The sequence below is a fragment of the Drosophila tropicalis genome, unplaced genomic scaffold (genome assembly GCF_018151085.1).
Source record: "Drosophila tropicalis isolate 14030-0801.00 unplaced genomic scaffold, ASM1815108v1 contig_593, whole genome shotgun sequence".
In the NCBI taxonomy this organism is placed as follows: Eukaryota; Metazoa; Arthropoda; class Insecta; order Diptera; family Drosophilidae; genus Drosophila; species Drosophila tropicalis.
The window spans coordinates 13,019,581-13,043,916 of NW_027173070.1; the positions used below are offsets into that span (position 1 = coordinate 13,019,581).

At 36.6% G+C, this 24,336-nt stretch overlaps 1 protein-coding gene and 1 pseudogene across 4 annotated transcripts in view; both read right to left on the reverse strand.

Annotated features, from left to right (window-relative positions):
• Positions 1 to 2,840: 2,840 nt before the first annotated feature.
• On the reverse strand, positions 2,841 to 4,913 carry LOC137577782 (cytosol aminopeptidase pseudogene; annotated as a pseudogene).
• A 2,457-nt stretch (positions 4,914 to 7,370) lies between these two features.
• Sema2a (Semaphorin 2a) overlaps positions 7,371 to 24,336 on the reverse strand; it is a 123,587-nt gene continuing 106,621 nt past the window's right edge. For all 4 annotated transcript variants that reach the window (XM_068288875.1, XM_068288876.1, XM_068288877.1 and 1 more), the window contains exons 3-15: positions 17,758 to 17,845; positions 17,619 to 17,670; positions 15,297 to 15,365; positions 13,525 to 13,632; positions 12,851 to 12,988; positions 12,653 to 12,785; positions 12,214 to 12,570; positions 10,151 to 10,379; positions 9,191 to 9,527; positions 8,967 to 9,130; positions 8,754 to 8,906; positions 8,577 to 8,685; positions 7,371 to 7,878 (exon numbers count right to left, since the gene is read on the reverse strand). In XM_068288875.1, the coding sequence (XP_068144976.1) occupies positions 7,807 to 7,878; positions 8,577 to 8,685; positions 8,754 to 8,906; positions 8,967 to 9,130; positions 9,191 to 9,527; positions 10,151 to 10,379; positions 12,214 to 12,570; positions 12,653 to 12,785; positions 12,851 to 12,988; positions 13,525 to 13,632; positions 15,297 to 15,365; positions 17,619 to 17,670; positions 17,758 to 17,845 (2,009 nt within the window). In that variant the 3' untranslated portion in view covers positions 7,371 to 7,806. The remainder of the gene's footprint in view (positions 7,879 to 8,576; positions 8,686 to 8,753; positions 8,907 to 8,966; positions 9,131 to 9,190; positions 9,528 to 10,150; positions 10,380 to 12,213; positions 12,571 to 12,652; positions 12,786 to 12,850; positions 12,989 to 13,524; positions 13,633 to 15,296; positions 15,366 to 17,618; positions 17,671 to 17,757; positions 17,846 to 24,336) is intronic.

Consider the following 24,336-nt stretch of genomic DNA (forward strand, 5'->3'; position numbering starts at 1 on the left):
TCGTTTTTCTCCATCTCACCACCTGTTGTTTTGTTGTGGGGTGTTGGCCTCCCGTTATTTGGTTGTTGCTGTTGTTGTTTGCTCTTTTTGCTCGTTGCGCGCCGCATTTGCCTCTGACATTTCATTTTTATGAAACATCTTATTTTTCTAATTTGCAACAGCAGGTGTCGCCATTTTCTGCCATTTTGTGTTTATATCAAAAGCGGAGCCAAAAAAAAAAAAAAAAAAAAAACAAAATATGAAACAATTTTCATTTAATCAGATACATGACCGACTGCGAGTTACCCTTTAATAAAGGGCCACGTTAGTGAAATGCGATAAATATATGGAGAGTGGAGCAAATTGGGTGAGTTTTCATTTATTTACCATATACATACATATATTCATTTATAGATATTTAAAAAATTAACTAACCAGCAAGAATATTTTGATGAAGTAATCGATTCCAGACTTATCGATTTATCGGTTACAAAGTTGCCTTGTAGGGTATCAAAACTTCCTGTTCTAGATTTGTGCTCTTGCCTCTTTCACCTACTCACTCCATAATGACTCTTTCTCTCTTTTTTACTTCCAGGTTGACTCTGCTCTGCAAATGTTTAATAACGGATCCCGCTCTTGCTCTCGTTGCTCTCTAGATGTTGTTGTTGTTTCTTTCTGGTGTAAATTCAGTTTACTGTAAAATTTAATAGAAAGCACATTTTTTTCGCACATGCAAGAGAGAATGTAGGTGTGCAAGTTTATGCGTGTGTGTGTGTGTGTAGGAAAGAGTGTGTTTGTGTGTGTGTAAATTGGGGTCTTTTGTTTATAGTGTTTCACATGTTTGCATATAAAGTGAGAATTCTTGTTAAGCGCGCTGTAAAAATTCGTTTAATAAGGCTCTGAGCTGTGTCGGTCTCTCTTAAGAATGCCATTCCTGCTGAGGGTAAGTGGGGGAGGTGGACATGGTAGGTTAGACCGTTAAGAAGGCGGGCGAGGCGAGGAGTTGCCAAAGGAAGTCTTTATTAATTCATAAAACGACACAGAGAAAAGATGTTGTCAGGTGTTGCTGACGATTTGCCATACGCACATACACATACTTAGATTTTTACATATGTACATACATACATACATATGTATGCGTGTGTGTGTTTTTTGTATGGCCTTTATGGCAAACAACAGCTTGAGGAATTGAAATTGAAATTTCTTTCGCATTTGGCCTAAATTACTGAGAGGAAAAAAGGCTGTAAAAACAAAAGCAAAGACACAAAACTCAAAAAGAGAAAAAAAAGAAGCGAAAACAAAAGCAAATATTCATATAACTGTTTGCTCATATAAACGGTTATCTCATGGGGCGTATCAAAATCACGCTTGATTAAGTTTTTCAAGCCATTTAACAAATAAGCAATAAAATCCTTGCATTTGCCAACCAACTTTTTGGAATTGGCCAACAGCAACAGGAACCACCCCGCAGGATTTTGACTTGACTACATTTTCACTCTTTTTTCTTCTTCTTCTTAGGGGGGCAGCCAATTGCCTTATTTCAAACGTTAAGTTTTTGCTTTTTTTTTTTTTTTTTTTAATTTGATTTTGCATTTGTCCTTTATTGGGAATAGGAAAAACCCAAATTAAATCTAAACACAAAACATACACAAACAAAATCTCTCTTAGGACCAATCTAAGCTAAGGCTAAGCCAATTCGAGCCTCAGGTTGGTCTCTCTCTCTCTCTGTTTCTGTCTTTGTCTCTCTGTGGCTAATGGGCAAATGGAATTTTCGTAAATTAGCATTAATTAATCAATGTTGGAAATGAATTTCCACTCTATACACACACACGCACACACACATGCTTATAGATGTACAAACACAGAAGCACAGTAGTTACTGTTTGTCTAAGGTCTTGAGGTCATTAAATAAATAAAACTTACTACAAACAATACACTGAAAGAAAATACCTACCGTAAGTTAGTTTTATTGCTTAAGAAAATACAGATGCTAACTATTTACAAGCTTTATGTAGTAGACTTGAGATATTAGATGCTAACTAACTCCAAGTACTAACTCCTTTAGTTTTTGTCTTAATATTTCGTTGAGTACACGCATTGTATGCATTGCACACATGCCAAATCCTTTTGAGCTTGAGGTCCTTAGGTAATTTGACATTTGAAGGCAAGATTAAACTCGACTGCTGCCGCATGCAGCATGTAGCACATGTCTTGTACACACACACACACACACACACTGATGTACACAATAAGATTCCACCAGGTTGGCATTTGTATGTATGTAAGCTTTAGCTTAGCCAAAACTCATGTCAGACCGTACAACCAAAGGCACCAATTCAATATTGAGTTGTTGCCATTTGCCTTTTGCCCATTTTGTGATACCGAATATTTGTAATTAGCCAATTCCATTGCCATTTACATGCTGCTGCACCTGTGACTTGTATATCTAACATATAAATATTATAATCTATGCATATCTAAATTTATATGTATGTATGTATGTACATGCTTATTTATTGAATCCAATTTGATTGGACTTCAAAGTTATTTTTGTCTCGAAATTGTAAATATATTTATTTGTGCTAAATAATCACACCTGACAACGTTAACATCAAAGGAAAATGTCGCCCTTTGATGGATTGAAGGCAATTTAAGGCTCAAACACACTCACACAGCTGGCCTAGTCAATCAAATGTGTAAAATCAGTTTCACGGTCTTCACTGCCGTTCAGAAAGCAAATTGCCTATTTGTGTAGCATACTTATGTGCGCTTCATGACGCGAACACCTGTGCAAGAGATTTGATTCTATAAATTGCGAATAACTCATTCTTAAATTCCCCCCAATCAAATTGATGTGTGGATTGCTCGTGTGGGTTTTTTTTATTATTATAATTTTTTTTTGGTTACCCTGCATCCCGATCCAGTTTGAACGTGTTACATGTTACTTCATTTATCGTCTACCAAGCCAAGTCAAAGAACACCCATAATAAATACCATTGAAAAGGCGACATCGATCCATAGGTTTTCCATTAACATTCGCCCAAAAAGTTTGAGCTGCTGCTGCTGCTGATCACGATTCTTAGCCTTGGTTGCAGGCTATTTGGTACAAGAACTGAATGACAGTGCGTGTTGGTCTGCCAGTCATACAATCTCTGAGCAAATAGGGCAAAGGATTGTATTTGGTTAACATGCCCGTACCACGTATATCCAAATGGGCCCAGTCCACACACGGGACTAGGGTGGACAAGATGGCCGCTGCTAGACATGATGAGGCGGGTCCCCGGCCAGTATTACTCAGATCATAGTTGGTGTTCGATGTAACGATCTCTTTGTAATAGCGGAAGAGGGGGAAACGCCAAACACGATCGCCAGTGACGCCGCCGGCTTTCATGAAATTTTCGGTAACGAATTTCGAAGTAGACCAAAGACCGCTGGCACCACCGCCAAGGCCATGGCGCACACCCTGGGCAACTGTTCCGATGTCAACGATCAGTTTGGGCTTGAAAGTTGTCTGGGCATACAGAAGAGGATCGGCTAGCATCAGCACTGGAGACTTGCCGACATTCTTAATGCCCATGGTCACGCCATTTAGTAGGGTGACAACGTCGCCACATTTCACAGCCATGCCCGAGGGCATATGCTCACAGAGAGGCATCACGGCGGTGATATTTATGGGCAGGGACAATGCTGAAGCAGCCCTCAACACGCCCACACACACGGCGGCACCAGCCATGGCGCCACGGTATTCATCCATTCCAGTCTTTGGCTTTAGACACAAGCCACCACTGTGGAAGGTCAAACCTTGGCCCAGCAACAGGACTGGCTTATCCTCGGGAGCGGTGCCGCAATAACTGCACTCTAATATAATGGGCGGCTCACAAGATCCCTTGGCCACCATGAGAAAGGAGTTCAAATTCATATCCTCAATCCAGTCCATGGAACGCACTTCTACGGACACACCGCAGGGGCAAAGGGCATCTACAGCTGCCTGGGCGAAAATTGAAGGTGTCATATGATTGGATGGCGCATCCGTCAAACGTCTGGCTAGATTCTGCGATTCTGCCTTGAACAAACCACGGATCCAGGCATCGTTGTCGCCCTTGCCATACAAATGCAATTTGGGCGTGGGCGTACGATCCTTCTTCCGTTTGTTCACATTGCAACGCCACACAGCCAAGGCAGCTCCCTCGGCTGCCTGTTCTGGATAGTCCATGCCATCGACATACACATCCTGGATGTTTTGAAGCTGGAGGGCACGGGCTCCTGTGCCGGCGGCAATCCGCACATTCTCCATACCCTGATCCAGCTCCTCAACCTCACAATAGCCGGCTCCTGAAGCTCCCACTCCCACAACGGCTACAGATTGAAATTCACCTTCAAGGCCGCTAAATAGGATACCCTTGCCCACTGTTCCGTCCATTCCGCGCTCCTTGATTAGTGCCATTACTTTGCCACCGACCGCGTCGTCCAGTGTAACTGCATTCTCCGTTGTCTTGACCGGTTTATCACCCTCCTTGGAGTAGACGCCTACAACCACGCCCTTGGTGTTATCGCATTTGGTTCCATAGTTGGCCTCAAGAGCCACCGTCGATGTCTGGAAGCAACGCCGCTCAAGGACAAAGAAACGATGCGCTTTACGTAATAAATTTAGTTGGCGAAACGAAGGCATATTTTTCCAAATTTTGTGTTTTTTTTTTTTTGTTTTTTTCCTGTTTTTCCTTTTTTTTGGATTTTTTTTTTTTTTTTTTTTTTTGCGGTAGAAAATACTATAAAAAAGTTGTAATTAAAGAAAGATGTTTTTGTACGAAAAAATTTTGGTGAACTACACGTAAAAATTTTGTTACACTTGTGTATTTTTGTAGATTTGGAATAAAGTTTTTTTTTGTTTTTTATTTTTAATTTTTAGAGTCTGTTACTGCTCCGTACGACATTCTCTAATAAAATGATATTATTCATTTTATACCTTAACACTTTGAAACTTAAAAACAGAATGAGAAAAGTCACAGCCTAGTTTGACTAAACAAAAAAACGAAAAAACAAAAATAGGAAAAGATGACTGAAAATTATGAAAATTCAATTTTCTTTTGTAAGCAGCTTATCCATATGAATTTTTAATTAGTCGTCGTCCAACGACAATTAATTTTCCAAACCAGTGATTCAAGGCTAATTAAGATTGGACGAGAAGGAATAACTTTTGCGGAATGGAAACAATTCGTCTTTTAATTTAAACATAAAAACGTTGATTTTTAATTGAAATTAAATCGTGAGTCTATCTATAATTGAAAATATGACTAAAGCTTATCTCTCACTCTCTCTCTCTCTCTCTCTCTCTGTGTCTCTCCCTTTGCAATAATTTCGAGAAAATGCAATTTGTATTTAAACGAAAGTTTCGTCTGTTATGCAAATGTGCAAGAACATAGAACACAAATTGAAAATGTTTGCTTATTTCTCACCTTTGCGCTTGACCTGAGCTCACAGGATGATGATGATAACACACACACACACACAGGACACGACAGAACGACACAAACTTTTGCCCGCCAGCCATACTTTTGGGAAGATACACAAACACACACTCCAATAGTCCTGACCAAATGGACACGGGTACAGTGGAAATGTGTCAGCATTGGTCTAACGTTTTCTGCCTCAGACAGTCATAAATGTCGTCCGACAGTGGTGTAGGCAATAGTCCTATTTCTATTCTAGAGCATATCAAAAAGGGATATCCATGCTCCTGCCTCTGTACAAATGCAAGACTGATAAAATATTTGCTCAAGTTGAAATAGTTCAAAGTATAAGTAGATAGTTGTGAACATTTGTCTTTGCGCGCTCGTTTGGAATTATGCAAGGTGGCTGGTTGGGAAAAGATAAGCTCGGCTCATTTATTGGCCAAGCATTGACCTTAGGCAAAATTGTTTTTGCATTTTTGGGGTTTCTTTCTTCTGATTATTATATTGTTTTGTTTCAAAGGGTTTTATTTGATTACCAAGTTGGTTAAAACGAATACAAATCGAGTCTTTAACTCAAAAATATTTGCTTACCTCTAAAACCAGCAAAAACAATTTCTCTGTGATGTTTTTTTCAAAATGGTGGGCTTTATCTAGCTATTTAAGGACTTTCCAGGACCAGAAGTTAATCGTCGCAATAGAAAATCGAATTCTTTGAATGTTTTTTGCATACTTTAGAAAGCAAAGTTTAGCCATTTTACATCCCTAGATCCGCTCCTAATAGCTTTTTGTTTCTTTGTGGCTTTATTTGTGTAGAATCCCCTTACAAATGTCAAAGAATATTTTTGAATGGGCATTCAAAATCCTTGAAAACAGATAAATGGTTTTAATCATGCAAGCTCCAAAGAATATGAACTGTCGAAATCGCTTCCTGTGAATACATGGCCTCCAGATCGAAACGAGTTTGTCTTCTAGGAATCAAAGATTGGCAAGATTTTTAGCTATACAGGACATAGAATTTTATAACATGCCTCCGAGTCGCAAATGCTCCAAATAAGTATGCTACAGAAAACAAATAATTGGTTGAAAGGGACAAAAAACCAACAAAACAAACAAGCTAGTAAAAAGGGTATGCAAACTTCGATATGCTTCCAGGATGCCCTCTCTTAACATGCTTGAACACCTTTTCGGGTCAACTTCAAAGACCTTTGAAATGTGAAATGCTGCAGCCGGAAGCGTTATCCTAAACGACACAAACACACTCACAATTTTGTAGTTTGAAAGAAAAAAAAAATGCTTTAAAATATATATATTTCATATTTTGTTTTATTAAAATGTAGATTTTTTTTATTTTACTTCTTCGTTTACAACTAAATGCTTAGTAACTAAAAGAAATTCGAAAATACCTTAAGTACAGTCAAAACATACACAAATACACTCACAAATATACAAATATATATGTGTATATAGATACATATATATCTATATAAACGTAAATTTAGTTGTGCAATCTAAGAACATAGTCAAAATGCCTTGGCAAGAGAAATAGAAATCATTTAAGTGATATCAAATTAAAATATTGAATTAAATGCATTTTGTTTTTGTTTCGTTTTTGTTTTATAAATAGAAGAGTATTGCTTAAACGATTTTGATTCAGTTGGGATTGGATCGGAGAGTGTGTACAATATGTCTTATACTTTCTTGTCTTGTCTTGATTTATGGGAATTATGTGGATTATATAAAAAACTTAACATCACATTGCATCTGTTGTTTCCAATATGGTGATTTGAATTTTACACACACTGCATTTATAATACTTGAAGTAGTTTCTTTACGATATGATATACAAAATTGTTCAGTTTGCTTTGATGTATGTTGTATGTATAACTATATACTATATGTATGCATATTATAACGATTCGAGAGGATATGAATATGAGAAGATTTTGTAAGAAATGTTTTGTTAGCTAGCTATGTTTTCGGGCGTGTCTTTGTTTAATGTTTTGGGATATATTCATTCTCATTTGATTTGATTTCGTTTTTGTTTTTATGTTTTTATCGCATAAATGCATACTAATAAATGCTTATAATTGTTTATTGGCTTGTTTAAAACTATTTGTTGTATTTAGGAAGTTGATTTGAAGCAAAGAGTAAAAAGTCTTCATATATTGGTTTTGTTGCGTTTCGAGTTTAAAGTGAATTGTTGTTGTGCTATTGCTTGCTTTTACTTTTAGTTTATCCTTTTGTGTTTTGTTGTATTATCAAAAAGTTAATGGACGTGCTGCATGCTGCCGATGCTGCTTTTATTGCTGCCGCTGCCGTGGCTGCCGTGGCTGCTGCTGTTGATGATGATGTGATTGAAATTCTCTGCTTTATGATATCAGACATTAGTTTTGCGGAATATATCATTTGGATGCTGATTGCTGCTAAAATTTTGACGAGTCGAACATTGCTGTAAAGAAATAAAGATTGGGGAAAAAATATAATCATTTCGAGGTCATAGAAAAGTGTTTTAAGTTCAACAAGTCAGTCAGTTTAGTGTCCTAGTACTGAGTTTCTTGCAAGGATCGTTTTTTTCAAGAGGACACTTTAAAAACTGTTTAAAATGCGAAAAGTCACCACAAATCATGGTTGGCTCTCTAATTGATTGATCAAATCTTTTAAAAACTAAACTTTTGAACTAAAATACTTGCTTCATACCTTTAACCTAAAGATAAACATTGCAGAAGTTGTTAGCAAACAAATTCTTTTATTTAAAACTGTTTTAATGGCAATATGAATGACTTTTATGATGGTTAATTTAAAATTCTTTCCCTAAGAGTTGCATATTCTTAACAGGAATAAAGGAGAATTACTTCTATTTTGATATCAATATATGTAATTGCATTTTAATTATTGCAACACTTCGACCACCACCAGGCCAGTAACTTGGCCTGGCTTGAGGCAATTAAGCCAGTATTTGGGTCACTTGAGTGTTGTGAATAATGACAACTTAACTACCTAACGTCAATTTGATTTGACGACTATTAAAATAATTACACTTAGCCACACGTAAACCTACACACAATATTATGACAGGTGTCTAACTATACAGTTGTTTTGTGTCTGAATTAATAACTAATCGTTAGCGTTTTGCTGCCTCTAACTTACCGCTTGCTTTTTCTCCCAGGATTTCATGGCTGTTTTGTATTTCTCGAATTCATGACACCAATCCGAATAGATTTTCTGATAGTCATTGCTTTTGTTTGGTGGAGTGCATCTAAAATGAGGAAGAGTCATGGTATATAAGCATGAGGAGATCTGTTAGTTGGTGTTGAAAAGACTCACCTATGAGCATCCACAGTGATGTTATAGCTACAGAGCAGGGAACCACCCAAATGGCAATCATAGCGTCCGCCATCCGCCTCATTCACCGATACGACAACCAATCCTCGTTCAGTAGTTTCGATATACTTAATCGGTGAGTATTTGATTTCATAACTAAAAGAGGGTTTAATTAACGATCGAACTAAAGCAAGTTGAAAGTAGGAATAGACTTACCGTCCTTTGTCCTTGGAGTGATGATACCAAGTGACTTGCTCATTTTTCAATACTTCGGGTATCTTGACAAAACATCCCAAATGGACACTCTGTCCGTAGGTGACCACAATTTTCTTCTTTAGGACACTTGAATCACATATGTCGCTTGTCTCGTTGGCCACATCCTGCAACAACAAGAGATTTAAAGGACACACACTCTACTTTTCCCTCTCCCTTTCACTCACCTGCAACAAATCGAGCTCATAGGGACGGCACGTATTGGCCTCCTTGTCCCAACCACAGTATGGATCACGGACACAACGGAAGCAATTGTCATAACGACGATTGCACATGGCCAAATCGATTTGTTTAATGCGATGATCGGTGCCAATGTATAGGGATTTACGTGTCTGACTGATTTCCATGACCTGAATGGCCTCATTCGGTGCCACTTCAAAAATGTCCAGCAACTTGGACAATGATTCACCATTTCGATAATATTGAACAATTTTATATATGCGTCCCAAGTTGGTGCCCACATAATATACTATATATTCCTGATTCAATATATCAATTTTGATTCTAGTAGAGCAAAACAAAAAAAGCGGTAAAATAAATTGAGGGAAAATATATCAATAAATATTACGAGTTAACTTTTATATTAAATATTCCAAATCCAAATTGAAATTCAAGTATTTACTTAAGCTTACCACCCACACACACTCGCACACACACACACCGACAATCAAACAAAAGGTAAACCAAATGTAAATATCAATATTCAACCAGAAATGTTTAAAATCAACAATATCTACGTGTGAATATTTCATTGAGCCAAACAAAAGAGGAACAGTGAAATAAAAATTGGCAAAGACCAAACTAAAACGAAGTTTATGTACTCTAACTTAAATAGTTTTCCAAAGTTATATATTTTTTGTTTATCATTATAATTGTTTTTTGCCTGAAATTCATCTATAAAGTTAACTATTTTACTCTTCGAAATCTTTCCCATTAAGAACGTATTATTTGAATCTATATCCCTTCACTTTACCCTTAGAAAATGTTTCAATCATTCATCCTTGAGAAACTCGTCAAAAAAAGAGTATATTAAAACCCACAGTACCAATAAAAAAGATTGTCCACAATATATATTTGCCCATATATATACTTGTTCATATTTGAATGTTGAAATTGTTTTAACTTACTTGTCAACAACGAGCTTGGTGAATACCAAATCCCTTTTATAATAGACTGGATTGTTGTGTTCATGATTTACAGCTTTGTCCATAAGTGGATGAGAGCGTATGAAATTCAAAACAGTATCCGGCAGATTTGAGGTATCATTGACACATGTACCCGGTCGTGGATCAGGCACACGAGAGTTGAGCACAGGTAACCAGGCGGAATTTGAGGAGGATTGTTCCTTAAATTTACCTAAAGGCAAGATAAACAAAACGAAAAAAACACACATACAAAATTTTGCATTAAAATACGAGGAAAGCAAAAAAAAAACCAGAGGGCCGGGGCTAACTTCGACCGCGTCAAAGTTTGTATACCCTTGCAACTTTTTTGGTAACTCTATCCTTACCTATTAGCCATCAATGTGGAAGAACGTTTTATCTAAAAAGGCTTAAGCTTGAGAAAGAAAGGCCTACAATCATAGGAAATAACGAAGATATTGATCAAAGTCACTGTTTTCCACCGATCGTTCCTATGGGAGCTATATGATATAGTCACCCGATCTTTATCAAATTCGGCACAGTCATTAACATATATATTAAATTAAGAAATGTTTAATTTAAAAGCAATCGCGTTAAAAGTAACGAAGTTATTTGCAAAAGTCACTGTTTTCGACCAATCGTTACTATGGGAGCTATATGATATAGTCACCTGATCTTGATCAAATTTGGCATAGTCGCTTATAGGCGTAGTAAACTCTCTAATATTAAGTTTCACGACAATAGCTCAGAAAATAACGAAGGTATTGAGAAAGTCACTGTTCGTGACTTGGCCGTTTGTATGGGAGCAATATTATATAGTCACCCGATCTTGATCAAATTTGGCATAGTCGCTTATAGGCGTAGTAAACTCTCTAATATTAAGTTTCACGACAATAGCTCAGAAAATAACGAAGTTATTGAGAAAAGTCACTGTTCGTGACTTTGGGGTTTGTATGGGAGCTATATGATATAGTGGTCCGATCCGGCTGAATCCGAGATATACAACGCCTGCAGTATATACAAGCCTACGTGCAAAATTTCAGCTCTGTAGCTCTTACGGTCTAGGAGGAGTTTGCGTTGATCCAGACGGACGGACGGACGGACGGACGGACGGACGGACGGACGGACGGACATGGCTAGTTGAACTCGTCTCGTCGTGCTGATCAAGAATATATATACTTTGTATGGTCGGAGATGCTTCGTTCTATGCGTTGCACACTTCTGACCAAAATTAATATACCCTTTTTGCAAGGGTATAAAAATGTATATAAACGGAGAGCAGCAAAAGGAATCCCCTTACTGGCAAAAGCCGAAGGTGTCAGGTGGCACACACGCACGGTGAGCAATGCAGAGAGCCACACAATAATCCATTCAAATGGATTTTCTAATACGATTTATATATACCTACATATATGTACGTATATAGTATCTTCTCTATCCAGGCGAGAAGGGGATGGGAGAAACTCTCTTTGAAAATTACAAAACACTCAACGTGAGAGCAAAGCAAAGCCATACCTTCACCTATATAGAGGATTTATAGCAAAAAACTGTTAACTGTCCATTCCGGAAAATAGAGACAGGGGCGTAGCTCAAAAGGGCGCAAAATGATTTGATTTTATTCTACAATTCTCGTATTACATGAGTAATTGTTAGATTATCTCAAAATATCTGAAAAGGATTAACTTTAATTGCCTTTTAATTCTCTCTCTCAAGAGGTAAAGTGGCTTGCGTACGTCCATGACTTAAAAATAAAAGGGGAAATGGTATTATCAGATTCAAATTCACAGGGACAGAGAGCGAGTGAGTGAGAGATAGATACTGTAGAGAGATAAAACAAATGTCGTCGCTTGCAAATAAAATTTTTGCCAATAACTTGCATTCGCCATTTGCATTCTTTTTTGCATTACTTTTTTGCAGCACTTGAGGGACTTAAGTTGAGAGAGAAAATTGCACGTCAGCTGGTTCCCATTGCCCGTTGACAGTTGCATTTTCCAATCTCTGGCTGTTTATCCGTTTTTCTTATTTCAATTTTTTTCCCATTGACTCACCATTGAATGCCGCTTGTATCTCGTTAATGTGAAAACTGCATACGGCTGATCCAATCAAACCATTTGTACTTGTTGTAAATGTGGCATAGAAACGAGTCTTGTCCGTGGGCAGCTGATAGACCGATTGTATCTCATTGAAATAGAAGGGGAATTCGCCAGAGATGCTGCAATTCAAACGAGCCTTCAAATAGGTGGCCCAATTGTGGGCCAAAAGATTTTTGCCACCCACATCCTTCTTGCAGACGCGTGCAATACGTGAATAGACAGCTTTGCCACAATTTATATACTCGACAGCCGTTTCACGGAAAAAGAAATATACATATTCACCGATATCGAAAGACCCAACGAAATTTGGTTCTGCATAAAGAAAAAGGTAAACAAAAAGATGAAATTCAATTAATTAACTAAAAGATTCAGTATGGTTTCCTCTGATACTTACTGTCCAACCATTTGGAATCATATTTCAGTGTTCTCTTGAACTTGTATTCCAAACGCTTTGCCGATGTATTGTATAAATCGGTACGGAAAATCACGGTATCGGCTTTCGTAAATTCAGCATTAGTTCCCGAATACTACAAAAAAAAGAAGACAAAGTGAAGGAAAATTTGTTTTTCTTCTTTGGTCTTTATCTACTTACCAATCCCGGCAAATCTCCTGGGTTACCGTTTTCCACATAGATAGCCGTGGAGTTGTCCAAAGGATCATAGGGACATTTGGCAATGCCCAAACCCACACCAATAACATACTCTGAACGCGGCAAGTGGGTCAAGTTGGACTAATTGGAAGAATAAAGAAGGCAGATATGTTAATATAGATTCTAGGCAATATCTTTTGGTCTTTCTTTGAGAGAAATAGACTTTGATTTCAATGGAGTGCAATGAGATGCTTTCTTTTCCCACAAAGTGTAGTTACATACATAAAATTGGCACAATAACGCTCTACATTTTACCTCACATAAATATATATCTCTTTTCAGTGCGTTTGCCTTGTGTGTGTGTGTGTTTGTGTGGTGGCATCTATAGAATTTTTGCAACGATTGTTTGTTGCCATTTTGTATGGTGAGAAAAAGTTGCTGTTGTTTGCACCTGCTTCAGCATTTTAATGACTATTTTCACACTAACAAAAAAGGGGAGAGTGGTGGGGGAAAAACGCAATGTAACGCATACTTGTAATACATATACATATGCGTGTTTGTGTGTGTGTGTGTGTGGGTGTGTTGTGTCAACTGCAAATACTGATTGCAATCTAGAGAGTCAAGCACTATATGTGTAGTTTCGTCCTTGGACCTCTTTCATCTTCTTCTCTACTTACATAGATAACATAATCCTTGGGATTATGTGCATTTGTACCACAAACATAAAGCCTATCGCCTTGCTCCATCGATTGAATGACACGCACATGGTTCTTGCAATCAAAGACCTGAAAAAAAGATGAAAATAATCATAATGAATGCTTAAGATGGAAATAAATGGTATATGTGTGTGTGTGTGTGTGTCAGGAGAGTAGAGCAGTCAAAAGAAAGGACGACACATTTTGGTATTTGTGTCGAGGCCAAAATACACCAGATGCTACTGCTGCTGCAATTGAAAATAAATCAGAATTGCAGTCAGCAAGCTAAATCAATTGGCAACAATGTAATGTAATGTGAGTGTGTGTGTGTCTGTGTAACAATGGCAAATGTAAGAGTATTGCCTGTAAAATTACATCCAGCAATGGCAACACACCCAAACACCCGACAGCAGGCAGCAGCATTATGAAGACTTTTCAATACATACTCCTATCCTCCTCCTCCCCCTTATTGAGTCTCACTTGTGCTCAACACATGTATCGATGGAGCTCAACAGAATGGAAGATACATCTGTAGCACTTGTAGTTGTGCGTGTAGTTCGCGGAAGTGACACGACAAATTGAAAAAGCCACAAAATAAATTGAAAAAGATTTTTAGAAATGAAAAGAAAGCAGGGAATAAGTGTAAGAATAAGTACGAAGCGAAGGGCAAGCAGAGAAGGCAAAAGGATTTGTCATGACATTACAAGCATGAGAGGCTATAAAAACTATGGAAAAATCTACGAGTTCTCCATCAGTATATGGAGCAACAGCTCCTTTAGACCATATGACAAGGTAATTGTACAATTTACCCAAATCTTTCTTTATTCCAATAAATGTATCTACTCATAATGAATATAGGTTGGCATTTTGTCATCTAAGGACTAAATGAACTGCAACTGAGCACGTTTTATAATATTTATGCATATTACGTTTACAGGTGAATTGTTTGGGGACCATTTTGTTTGAATAAAGACCTAAAAGTAAGTTCTCTATCAAGTCGCTTCTGGACTTCTTAGGTGTTGTCTGTAGTCTATAAGCAGAGCAGAGTAACTTTCATGGCATTTGGTTCAAGAACCAAATCTGTCTTTAAATCTTAAACTTTAAGAAGTTTATATTTAGACTTTTGTGTAATACAGAGTTATTAAGCTCGCATGACTCTACTACGGTGGAGTTGTTAACTGTGGCCTCTAGGTGAATCCCATATGTCTATATGGGTATAAGGATCATTTTATGTACAAAGATAACTATTTGTGGAGATCATTTCTTATTCATACTTCATATTATTATGAAATTGTATGAGATTTTGACGTCGTGCGTGATTTGTAGACAAGAAAACTTAATCATTATTCAAGTTTTTCAAACTAAGAAACCTTTTAACGTAATTGTAAATACAGTTATTGAGATCATTATGTTCAAAACCTGGACAGAGGAATATGGTCAACTAGGCCAACTCGGCAAAACCTAAATTTAGACTAACAATCTCTTATTTATCAAATGCTGTTTAGTACCAAATCGATAAATACACACATCTACATTAATTTCTTTTGAATTTAAGAACTACTAACAAAGAGTTTCATTACTTTGCATTACTTTAAATCTCTGCAACATACATGTTTATATATATTTTTTCTTTTTGGTAATAAATGAAAGTTAAAATCCCGTTTGTGGCACACATTGATACATAGTATCTGGCATATAGGTAAATGTCTCGTATATTATGTATCAATCTGTTTGGGTCTGTATGTATAACTCACCTGACTCTTTCCCTTGGATACACAGCTGACCACATCGTCGCGTGTTGGCTCCAAATTGATGACATCGCGCTGTAAGCAGAAAGAAAAAAGATATTTATACATATATAAATAAATATACATATAGAGGGGCATAGAGAGGAAGAGATGTGGTAGATATATACAGAGTGGAGTTAAAGCAAAAGTAAAATCATTTTATAAATCTCGCACATACGTGCTGGGTCGTTGCCGCGGCCAATTCAATTTACTATACAAAATTGCAAATTGCAATTGAATGTCATATATGGTGACTGAGAGAGAGTGAGAGAGAGACGGACTTTGTGAGGCATTCGTTGGTTGCAAGACGCGCGAACATCATCTTATGCTTGCCGCATATATAGTATAGTTATATATATATATATAAATTTTAATGTTAATACATTTGTGGGATGCCTGACTGCTTCTAGTGGCATAAACTACACCATAGAGAAGAAGCAAGGGCGCCAAAACCCAGAAAGCAGAGCCCAAGACGAGGCACAGGCTTTCAAGCAAATTGATTTATAAATCACGTAATGTTACGAGCTAACATATACACACTCACACACACATACAGAAGCGCGGGGCACGCACCGAGGCAACCCTCTTTGACTCCCTCTGGTGAGGTTTTTCCTTCTGCCTTTGGCATATAAAACCAAAATCATGTATTATTTAGTCAAATTTGCATTTGGCGCATAAAGCAGCCGCCGCCGCCGCCGCCACCAACCGCCTCACACCTTGGCAATAGGCACACATACCAAATGATGCCCCAGGCTCTCTCTTACACACACACACGCACACCAACACCTGCACACATACACTCATAAAATATATTGACATAAAATGGGCAACGTTTTTGCGGCTACGAAACGAGAAACATGACCTCTTAGAGTTTTATGTTTGGTCTGTGACCAAGAGCCAGAACCAGAGCAGAGAACAGCCATGGGGCGGGCAGGTGAGATGCGAGAACATCCCTTTACCCCACTTGGCCTCCTCCTCCTCCTTGCCAGTCATAAAACAAAAAACTTTTGTGCAAGTCTCATAAATTCATAAACAGCCTCAACAAGTTTATCTTTAGTAGGCACATCCATATACGATATTTATAATCGAATTGCTTGTGAGAAGGTTCTGCGTAAGTAGAGCCACAACAAGGTGATAACTCGTATATGTTGGGTGGTCTCTAAAAAGGGCTTCGCATCTGCCCCTTGAGGAGTGCATATTAAATATGTGTTTTTTTTTTTTCGGCTCAAAACAACTATTCCCTTCCGTTCTCTCGCTGACTCGCTGGCTTTTAGTCCATTCGTTTGTCACCGCTTGGGGAATTAAAGATTTGTGGCTGCAAAAAATGTACTGCGAAGTGCCACAGCGCCTAAAAGGCTGCTTGGTTTTCTGTGCCGTTCCGTTTGGTGATGTTAGTTTGGATGACGCAGAAACAAAAACAGGAACAACTAAACCCAAAAAAACAAAACAAAAACATACAACACAACAAAATATTAGCAGCAGCTTAAGAGCCGCTTACCCAGGTCATATTATACGTTAACGAGGGCCGCTTCTAAAGTTTACAACATTATTACTTTTTAATGGTGTACAGTTGTTCTTTTCTTCTCTGCTCAGTTCTTCAATTGCTCACTATTTCAACTAAATTGTTCAAGTTGTTTAGTTGTTCAAGTTTCTGAATTCCTCAGTTGCTAACTACAATAATCATTTGTTCATTTACTTAACGTAACACTACAACCTATTGGTTACAGTTTCTTTCTTTCGTTTTGTATTCATGTAACTTCTTTTTGAACAATATTTAAGAATGAAGTCCACTCCTCCATTGTGATAGCGTTAATTGCTTCTTTGGACAGAGAGATAGAGAGAGAGTGACATATCTAGAGTTATAGGTATCACGGTCCCATTTTCTGCCCGCCGAATCATTGCAATGTTTATCTTCTAATTGAGACCTAGGCAATTTGGCAACTGTACAACCCACCCAACCAGTAGCTAGCCCCACCCACCTAGCTGAGCACACAGAGAGATACGTGTAACAGTGGTGGATGGATGGATGGATAGATGGGTTCACTAGTTCTCCAGTTCTCTCGGCTGCTGTCTAATGAATTTTTAACAATATACCGCAATGGGGCGGCCTCAACGTAAAAGTTGTAGATACTTTTTTGTTTTTGTTCCTTTGTTTTTTTCAGTTACCGGCTAAAAGCATAACGGATTTGTGGTTTTCTGGGGAATTGAAATGGCTAGTCCAGTAAGTAAGTAAAATCAACAAAAAAATGGGAAAAAAAAACTTGTTGCACTTAATTTATTGATACTTACATCACAATAGGATGAGGAGATGTTTTGCAAATTCAAACGGAATACGCGATCCCTGTAATATGAGAAAGATGAAAAAAAAAAGAGGATTAGCAATTAGAATTAGAATCAGAGATGATTTTTATGAGTAAATTGCACTTACATGGCGCCAACATAAAGAGAATCCCGCTCCTCATTCATATGAAAAGTACGATAATATAATTTGCCGCAAGTGAATTCCCGCACATGATCTGGAAAAATCAGAGAGAAGGAAAATGTTTGTTATATAAATACCAAGTAACTTTTTTTTTTGCTGGTCAAATATTTAAGTTAGCTGTCAACAAGGTTCTTAGAAAAAGAGAGAGAGGGAGAGTAAAAGAGAGAGAGATGGGGAGAATGGGTCACACACAAAGAACCCAACAGTGTAGAGATATCCCATTTCAATCAAATGACATTTTGACATTCCTTGCACAAACTCTGCACTATCTATCGGTCATGTCCGCTTTGGCGCTTGGACATTTGCTTAAATGTTGTTTATTTACTTTTTACTTTTGGCTAGACAAGGAAAAACAGGGGGTTAGGGGGTGAGGGGATGGTGGTAGGGTCACTGGAACTGGAGATGCATCTCTGAGTGGTCTATGTGTAACTTTATATGACAATTTCTTTACCATTTCACTAGTGCCTTTTTATACCATCTGTCTCAAACGAAAAAAAAAAAACATGTTAAATTTCATCAGAAGATGAAAGAGGAGTGAAATTAGCTAAACGATAAAGAGTCCTTTAGTTTCAAAGATATAAACGACCTTTCAACCTTATTATTTCAGGACAGAAGTTAAACTTTTCCGCTTTAATCATTTTAAAGTACGAAACGGCCTCAAACCATATCATATACTTAATCAATCATTAATTAATGATGTTATGTTAATTTTCCTATTGACGTCTCTCTGTCTGCACTTTGAGTTTAGTTGTCTATTTTGTGGTTTAGTTTGGTTTGAGTGCCAAAATGCTGAGCCCATGCATTTCTTTAATTAAACTAATTTATATTTACTTTGAGTGGAGGACCACAGACCACACACACATGAACTTTCGGCGGAAATTCATACGCTTAGACATTATCAATTAATAGGCCTGTCACTCATTTTTGTCTGCTTTCAATATCATTCACTGCTTCCTTTTGTTTGGCCAGCAATTAATTCTGACAATTCCTTTGGACTGGGGTCAAAATGCCTTCGACAGCACAAGTGTCAAATGTCGTTAGAAAGAGGGAAACTAAACTAGCTGAATAACTTTAATAAGAACTGCCATTGTCTGCTTAAGTAATTACTTAAATTTCAATTGCTTTCATTATGCTTATTATGAGTGTGAAATTATTAAAGTAACTTTATTAGATACTAATTTAATGATCTAATTTTTAAATGCACTATCTACTAGACCAGAATAACCAATTATAATTGCATTGTGAGATTTTGTATTTACTGAGTTAATCCATTTAAGTCATAACTCCTTGAATATTGATACTGAGGTATTTCCAACTCAATTGAATAACAATCTCAGTTTATTTTTTTTATGCCAATTCTTGTTCTCATCTCTGGTTGCTTTTCTATAAGCCACCACCGACCGACAAAGAAACCTTTCAACAAATCCCAAAAATGCAAAATGCAGAACAGATCAATGTTAAACAAAAGGAAAACCCCAAAAGCTGAACAAAAGGCAAACCAAACAACCGACCTATCATCACACAGCACCAACAACAACAACAACAACAAAAACACAATGAAAGAATGGGAGAGAAAATGTAAATACTTACTGGCGCCATTTCCCCCTCCCTAGCATTCTCTTTGCTCACAGCTCTCTCCTCCTTCGCAATTTTCAGGCTCACAAAATGTAGCTATTTTTGATTTCCGATTTCAAGTAAAAGCACATACACACACACACACACAAACACTCACATACGCAGAGGAAAATTGTGACTGGACTTTACCAAGTCCAAAAGTAGCTGCTGCGCCAAACAAACAAACAAACAAAAAGTATGAAAGGGTCTTTATAACTTCAAATCGAACGAAGTTTTCATACTCTATAAACCAAAAATAGAGTCAAGTTGGCAAGTTGAGAGACTAGTTAATTAAATAGTCAAAGTGTCAAGCATTCAAATCACAATAAAACTAGACCACTTTGGAAAGATTACTTTGAAAAATTCAAAAAGTTGTCAAGAGTTCATCCATTAATGGAATGTATGCTAAGAATAATTATTGTAAATTAATGCTTTGAACGAAATTATAAACTAAAACTTCGAATTGTTCTCAACTTATTACAGATTAATAGAAATGATTCGGATGCAAATACGGGACTGATTATATAAACAGAAGTTCAACTAAACCAGCTGATTAAAAACGTTTAAGGAATCTATGTATGTATGTATGTATATCACATCAAGCTTAACATATCAACGTATGTACTTAAGCGAAACTAAACTTAAGTTCGTCTTCATTATTATCTAATAGACTGACAAACTCCATGTACCCTATTCAAGAAAAGTGTATAAAATTGAGAGGAGGAAACAAAAAAAATCAAACTGCGTCTTTTGTTTGCCAACGGGAAACAACAACTACAACCTATAGAGAGTACTACATATGCATATGAGCTAGTGTGTGTGTTTGTGTGTGCCTCTGCATACATTTTTTGCTTACAATATTTTGGGATACGGCAGCGGAGGCAAATGGTCCGGGTGGTGAATGTCCTTGCCAAACCGGAAGTCGACTTGTGTACGCTTGAAATGTTATTGTACATATTTTTATTGTGCTGCTGCCATTTCAGACTTCTTTCTTTACTTTTTTTTTTTCTTTCTCAAAAGTTTTTCTTTTTTATTGTTTAGTTCTTTTTTTTTTTTTTTTTTGTTAGGTATTTCCTTGTACTTTAAATTTAAAGTTCAAGTGTAAATAGTGAAAATGAAAATCAAGCTAGATTTATGCGTATTTTGTCTGGTAATTGTATATAGACGCCATTCGGAACTTAAGTCAATTTTTATGCCCAACTATAAATGTTTATTGTGTAGCATCTACATATTGGTATTAAAGGATATATTTATGTCTCTGGCAATCGACTGTTAACTTATTTTTGCAATTGCCGTTCTGCCTTTGTATGTGTGTGTGTGTATTGGCCCTAATAATAATACAAGAAGAAACATATTTGCTTTGGGGCAGGCCTTTCTTTTTCTTTGTGGGGGGAGGCGATTGGGTCATAAAAATATTATCATAAATTTATGAATTTATTTGCTTTTCGTTTTAAGGAAGACAATTTTTGGCCAACGAGAAGCCAATTGAATACTATTATTAAGACTAGTTAAAGAGCTCAACATTTGTACTACAGTTACATAAGTAGTTCATGTTTTGTAAGTACAATTACTATAGTATTCAAACTTCTCAAAGGGTTTTAGATTATAAGTAGAAGTGAGAATACATATGATTAAAGTGCTTGGAATTAAAATATATTTCCTATATTGTTTATAAGCATTTTAAAAGGATAACTACTCAAACATTTTGATTGTGTACTAGCTTAAAAAAATATAAAACATAAAAATCGAAATGCACTTATGAAAAATGATAAAAGGCATTACAAAAAAAGAAACTTCTCAACTCTTTTGAGGGTGACTTTGTGCTTTTTATTAGATTTTTTTTTTTTTAGTAATATTCTCGCGTTTTTTGGCATTTCAGGTAAGAAAATCTTTTGATGGTTATAAACATATTTTCGCCATCATTCAATCCACAACGACTCAGGGAACTTAGGCAACTTTATTTGCTTTTAATCCAAGTCCAATCAAAATCAAATTGCATTTACGACCTTTGACTTTTTATGTCTCGTTCTCGTTTGCAATTTTCTTTAGATTTTCATTCTTTTTATATATATATTTTTTTTTTTGGGGTTATTTTCCTTTCGTTTTATTTTATTTTTTGATTTTTATTAGGTCGCAGTGCTTATATGATGAAGGGGAATAAGCATTTATGACTCCCCTCATTCTCATATATGTCAATAATTTTTATGCGCTTCATAAATATGCGTGAGTTTTTACGATGACAGTCCAGGACCAAGACCATGGGGCCAAGTCAAATCAATTTCTCCACCAAACTCTACTCTTCTCGTCTCTCAAGGGACGAAAAATGTCATTTTCAAAAACGTTATTATCGAATCAAAAATGTTCTGGGGTAAGGATCGGAAGAAGTAAAACGACATATGGTAAGGTAAATGTCGTCGTCGTCGTCTTTGGCATCGTCTTGCGCCTAAAGGCAGAGAGTAACAAATGTCAGTTACAGGTAAAAGGACTTTGGGTGTTGTTTTGCCTTTCAGTTTGAGCCTTTGAAATGTCATGAATCTACCTACCACCTACCCATAGATGCCACAAACAGCTTTGTTAGAGTTCTGATATAGGTTCGAAGGAGCAGCAAGCGTGGGAACAGCAAACATTCCCTTAGTTGCTTCATAATATCTACACATGTATGTAAGTTGTATGCAAAAATTTCCCCATATTTTCTGTTTTTGCTAATTATGAGCTATGACGACGATATGAGCTTCTTCTTTTCAGCTAGGATGCAGGATGCGTTGCTGTTCTTCTTAGCGTGTGTGTAGGACAATGTCAGCATTTAAAAGCACTCGAAAACTGTCTAGACGTCTGACAGCCGACGTGGTTTTCCTCTATTGTATGTCTGTATGTCTGTTTGAATGTCTACATATGTACATATGTTTGTTTCTCTACAAATAATTAAAGACTGTTGCTGCAGAATCACAAATAACGCTTTAAAGTTTCAGTTGATTTCAACATTTTTGCAACTCCGTCGTCTATTTAGGTTCATTTTATGGCTGCTGCAAGTTCATTTTGTTGCAGAAAATGCAAAAACAAAAACAAAAAAACAGTTGTGGCAGTGGCTCATAAAAAGCAAAAAACCAGAGGGCAACAGAGACGTTCGAAGAGTGTATGAAGAAACAGCTAGAAACAGGGGCGGTTTAAAGAAATAAGCGGTGATACTAAAATTGATCTGTTAAGTCAAATTCAATTGTTCTTAAGTACTAAACAACTAAAACTATCTATATTCATACATTTCAATATACATATATGTCAAATTGTGTAGAAAAGAATTTCACTTTTTAGTTTAATAACCATTCACAAATGACTTTAGTGAGGTGAGTTATTCCTGTCAGGGTTTGCTTTCAAACACAAATTTTCTACCTAAATAATGATAAAGCTTGCCAATCTTGTAAGCTGATATAAGTGACAAAACAAATGTGTTTCGAAATTGAAACATTTTTTTGGGCCCTTCATGAGCAATACCAATAAGGAAAGCACAGCAACTAAACGCAGTTTCTACTTTATATTTCGGTTAATTATTCCCGCCAATCGCCGCACAACAATTGACCTTTGTAAGAACCTTTAATTATCGACCGGAAGTCTAAGTCTTGTCTTCTTATCCTTTTACTTTAGATTCATTACCTCGTTGACTAACTGCTGCTTGTGAGTAAGAAGAAACCTGCAATTTGTCATTTAACAAAGTTAAGTTATGGTCCAAACGTTCAGTTTATTAAAACTTTGGCTTTTCTGCCTACTCTAAACACTATCTATTCAGAATTTCATGGATTCTTAAGGAAAATTTGTATGGAACAGGTTCAAGTTTAGTTTAGTTGTCATAATAGTCGCAATAACAATAGTTGCTATGAATGAGTTTTAGAGTTTGTTGGGTTTCTATCTATTAAATAGTTTGATTTACAATTCAATATAAAATACTTGATTCGAACATTAGTTTTGATCTGGTTAGATTTTCATATTTAATTTAGCATTAATCCGGTCCTGTGGCTCATCCATTTATATGGTTGTCTGAACCCGAAAAGCAGGCAACAAAAACGCAACAAATGCGGTAACTGTTTCATTTTTTGGTTGTATGCGTGTGAGTGTGAGAAAAACAGGGGAGCAACTTCATTTTGATGAGAAACACACACACACACTCTCTCATATGTATATGGAGAGAATGTGAGTAAGCGAACATGTGTGCACGTTTTTGTGGCCTGGTGCTTATGTCCATTTGGTGCAGCCGTAAACGGTAAACCATTTCGCATCTCTTTTAGTCTATTTTCCGACATCTCTCGCTCCATCCTCCGTTACCTTTATGGCAGTGGAGAGAGGAGACAAGGTGATGGGTATAAAGAGAGTTAGAGTGTGCTTAATTTAGCATGCCAAATGATGCTACAAAATAAGCACTTAAGTGCAATAGAATGAGATGGCAAATATCTACATACATACATAATATTTAAGGCATATCTATATGACATCTAAGACAGAGAGAAAGAGACAGCGATTCCCTAGCTCTCTTAAGTCAATTAGATATAAATGAAAATTTCATTAAATTTAATTATGTTTGTAGATTTTCCATACACAAAAAGCTTGCAAATTATTTAATAATAAGTAAAATTTTGCAATTGTTCTGTCCAGATAAGAGTGGGTGGAATTGCATTTAGCATTTAGTTAATGAATAATTAAATGAAATGCAAATAACTAGAGCCATTTAATGCAATTGCAATTGTAATTGAAATTCAATCTGGTCAAACGTTCTTTACCCGATGCGATATGATTCTCTGGCTTCCCTTTTACAAAACTTTGCCTAATCATTGGAAACATCCGCTTATAATATAGTTTTTTTATTTTATCAATTTTTTCCCCCTTTTTTTCTCTTTTTCTCTTTGTTTGTCGGCTTTGGTGGAA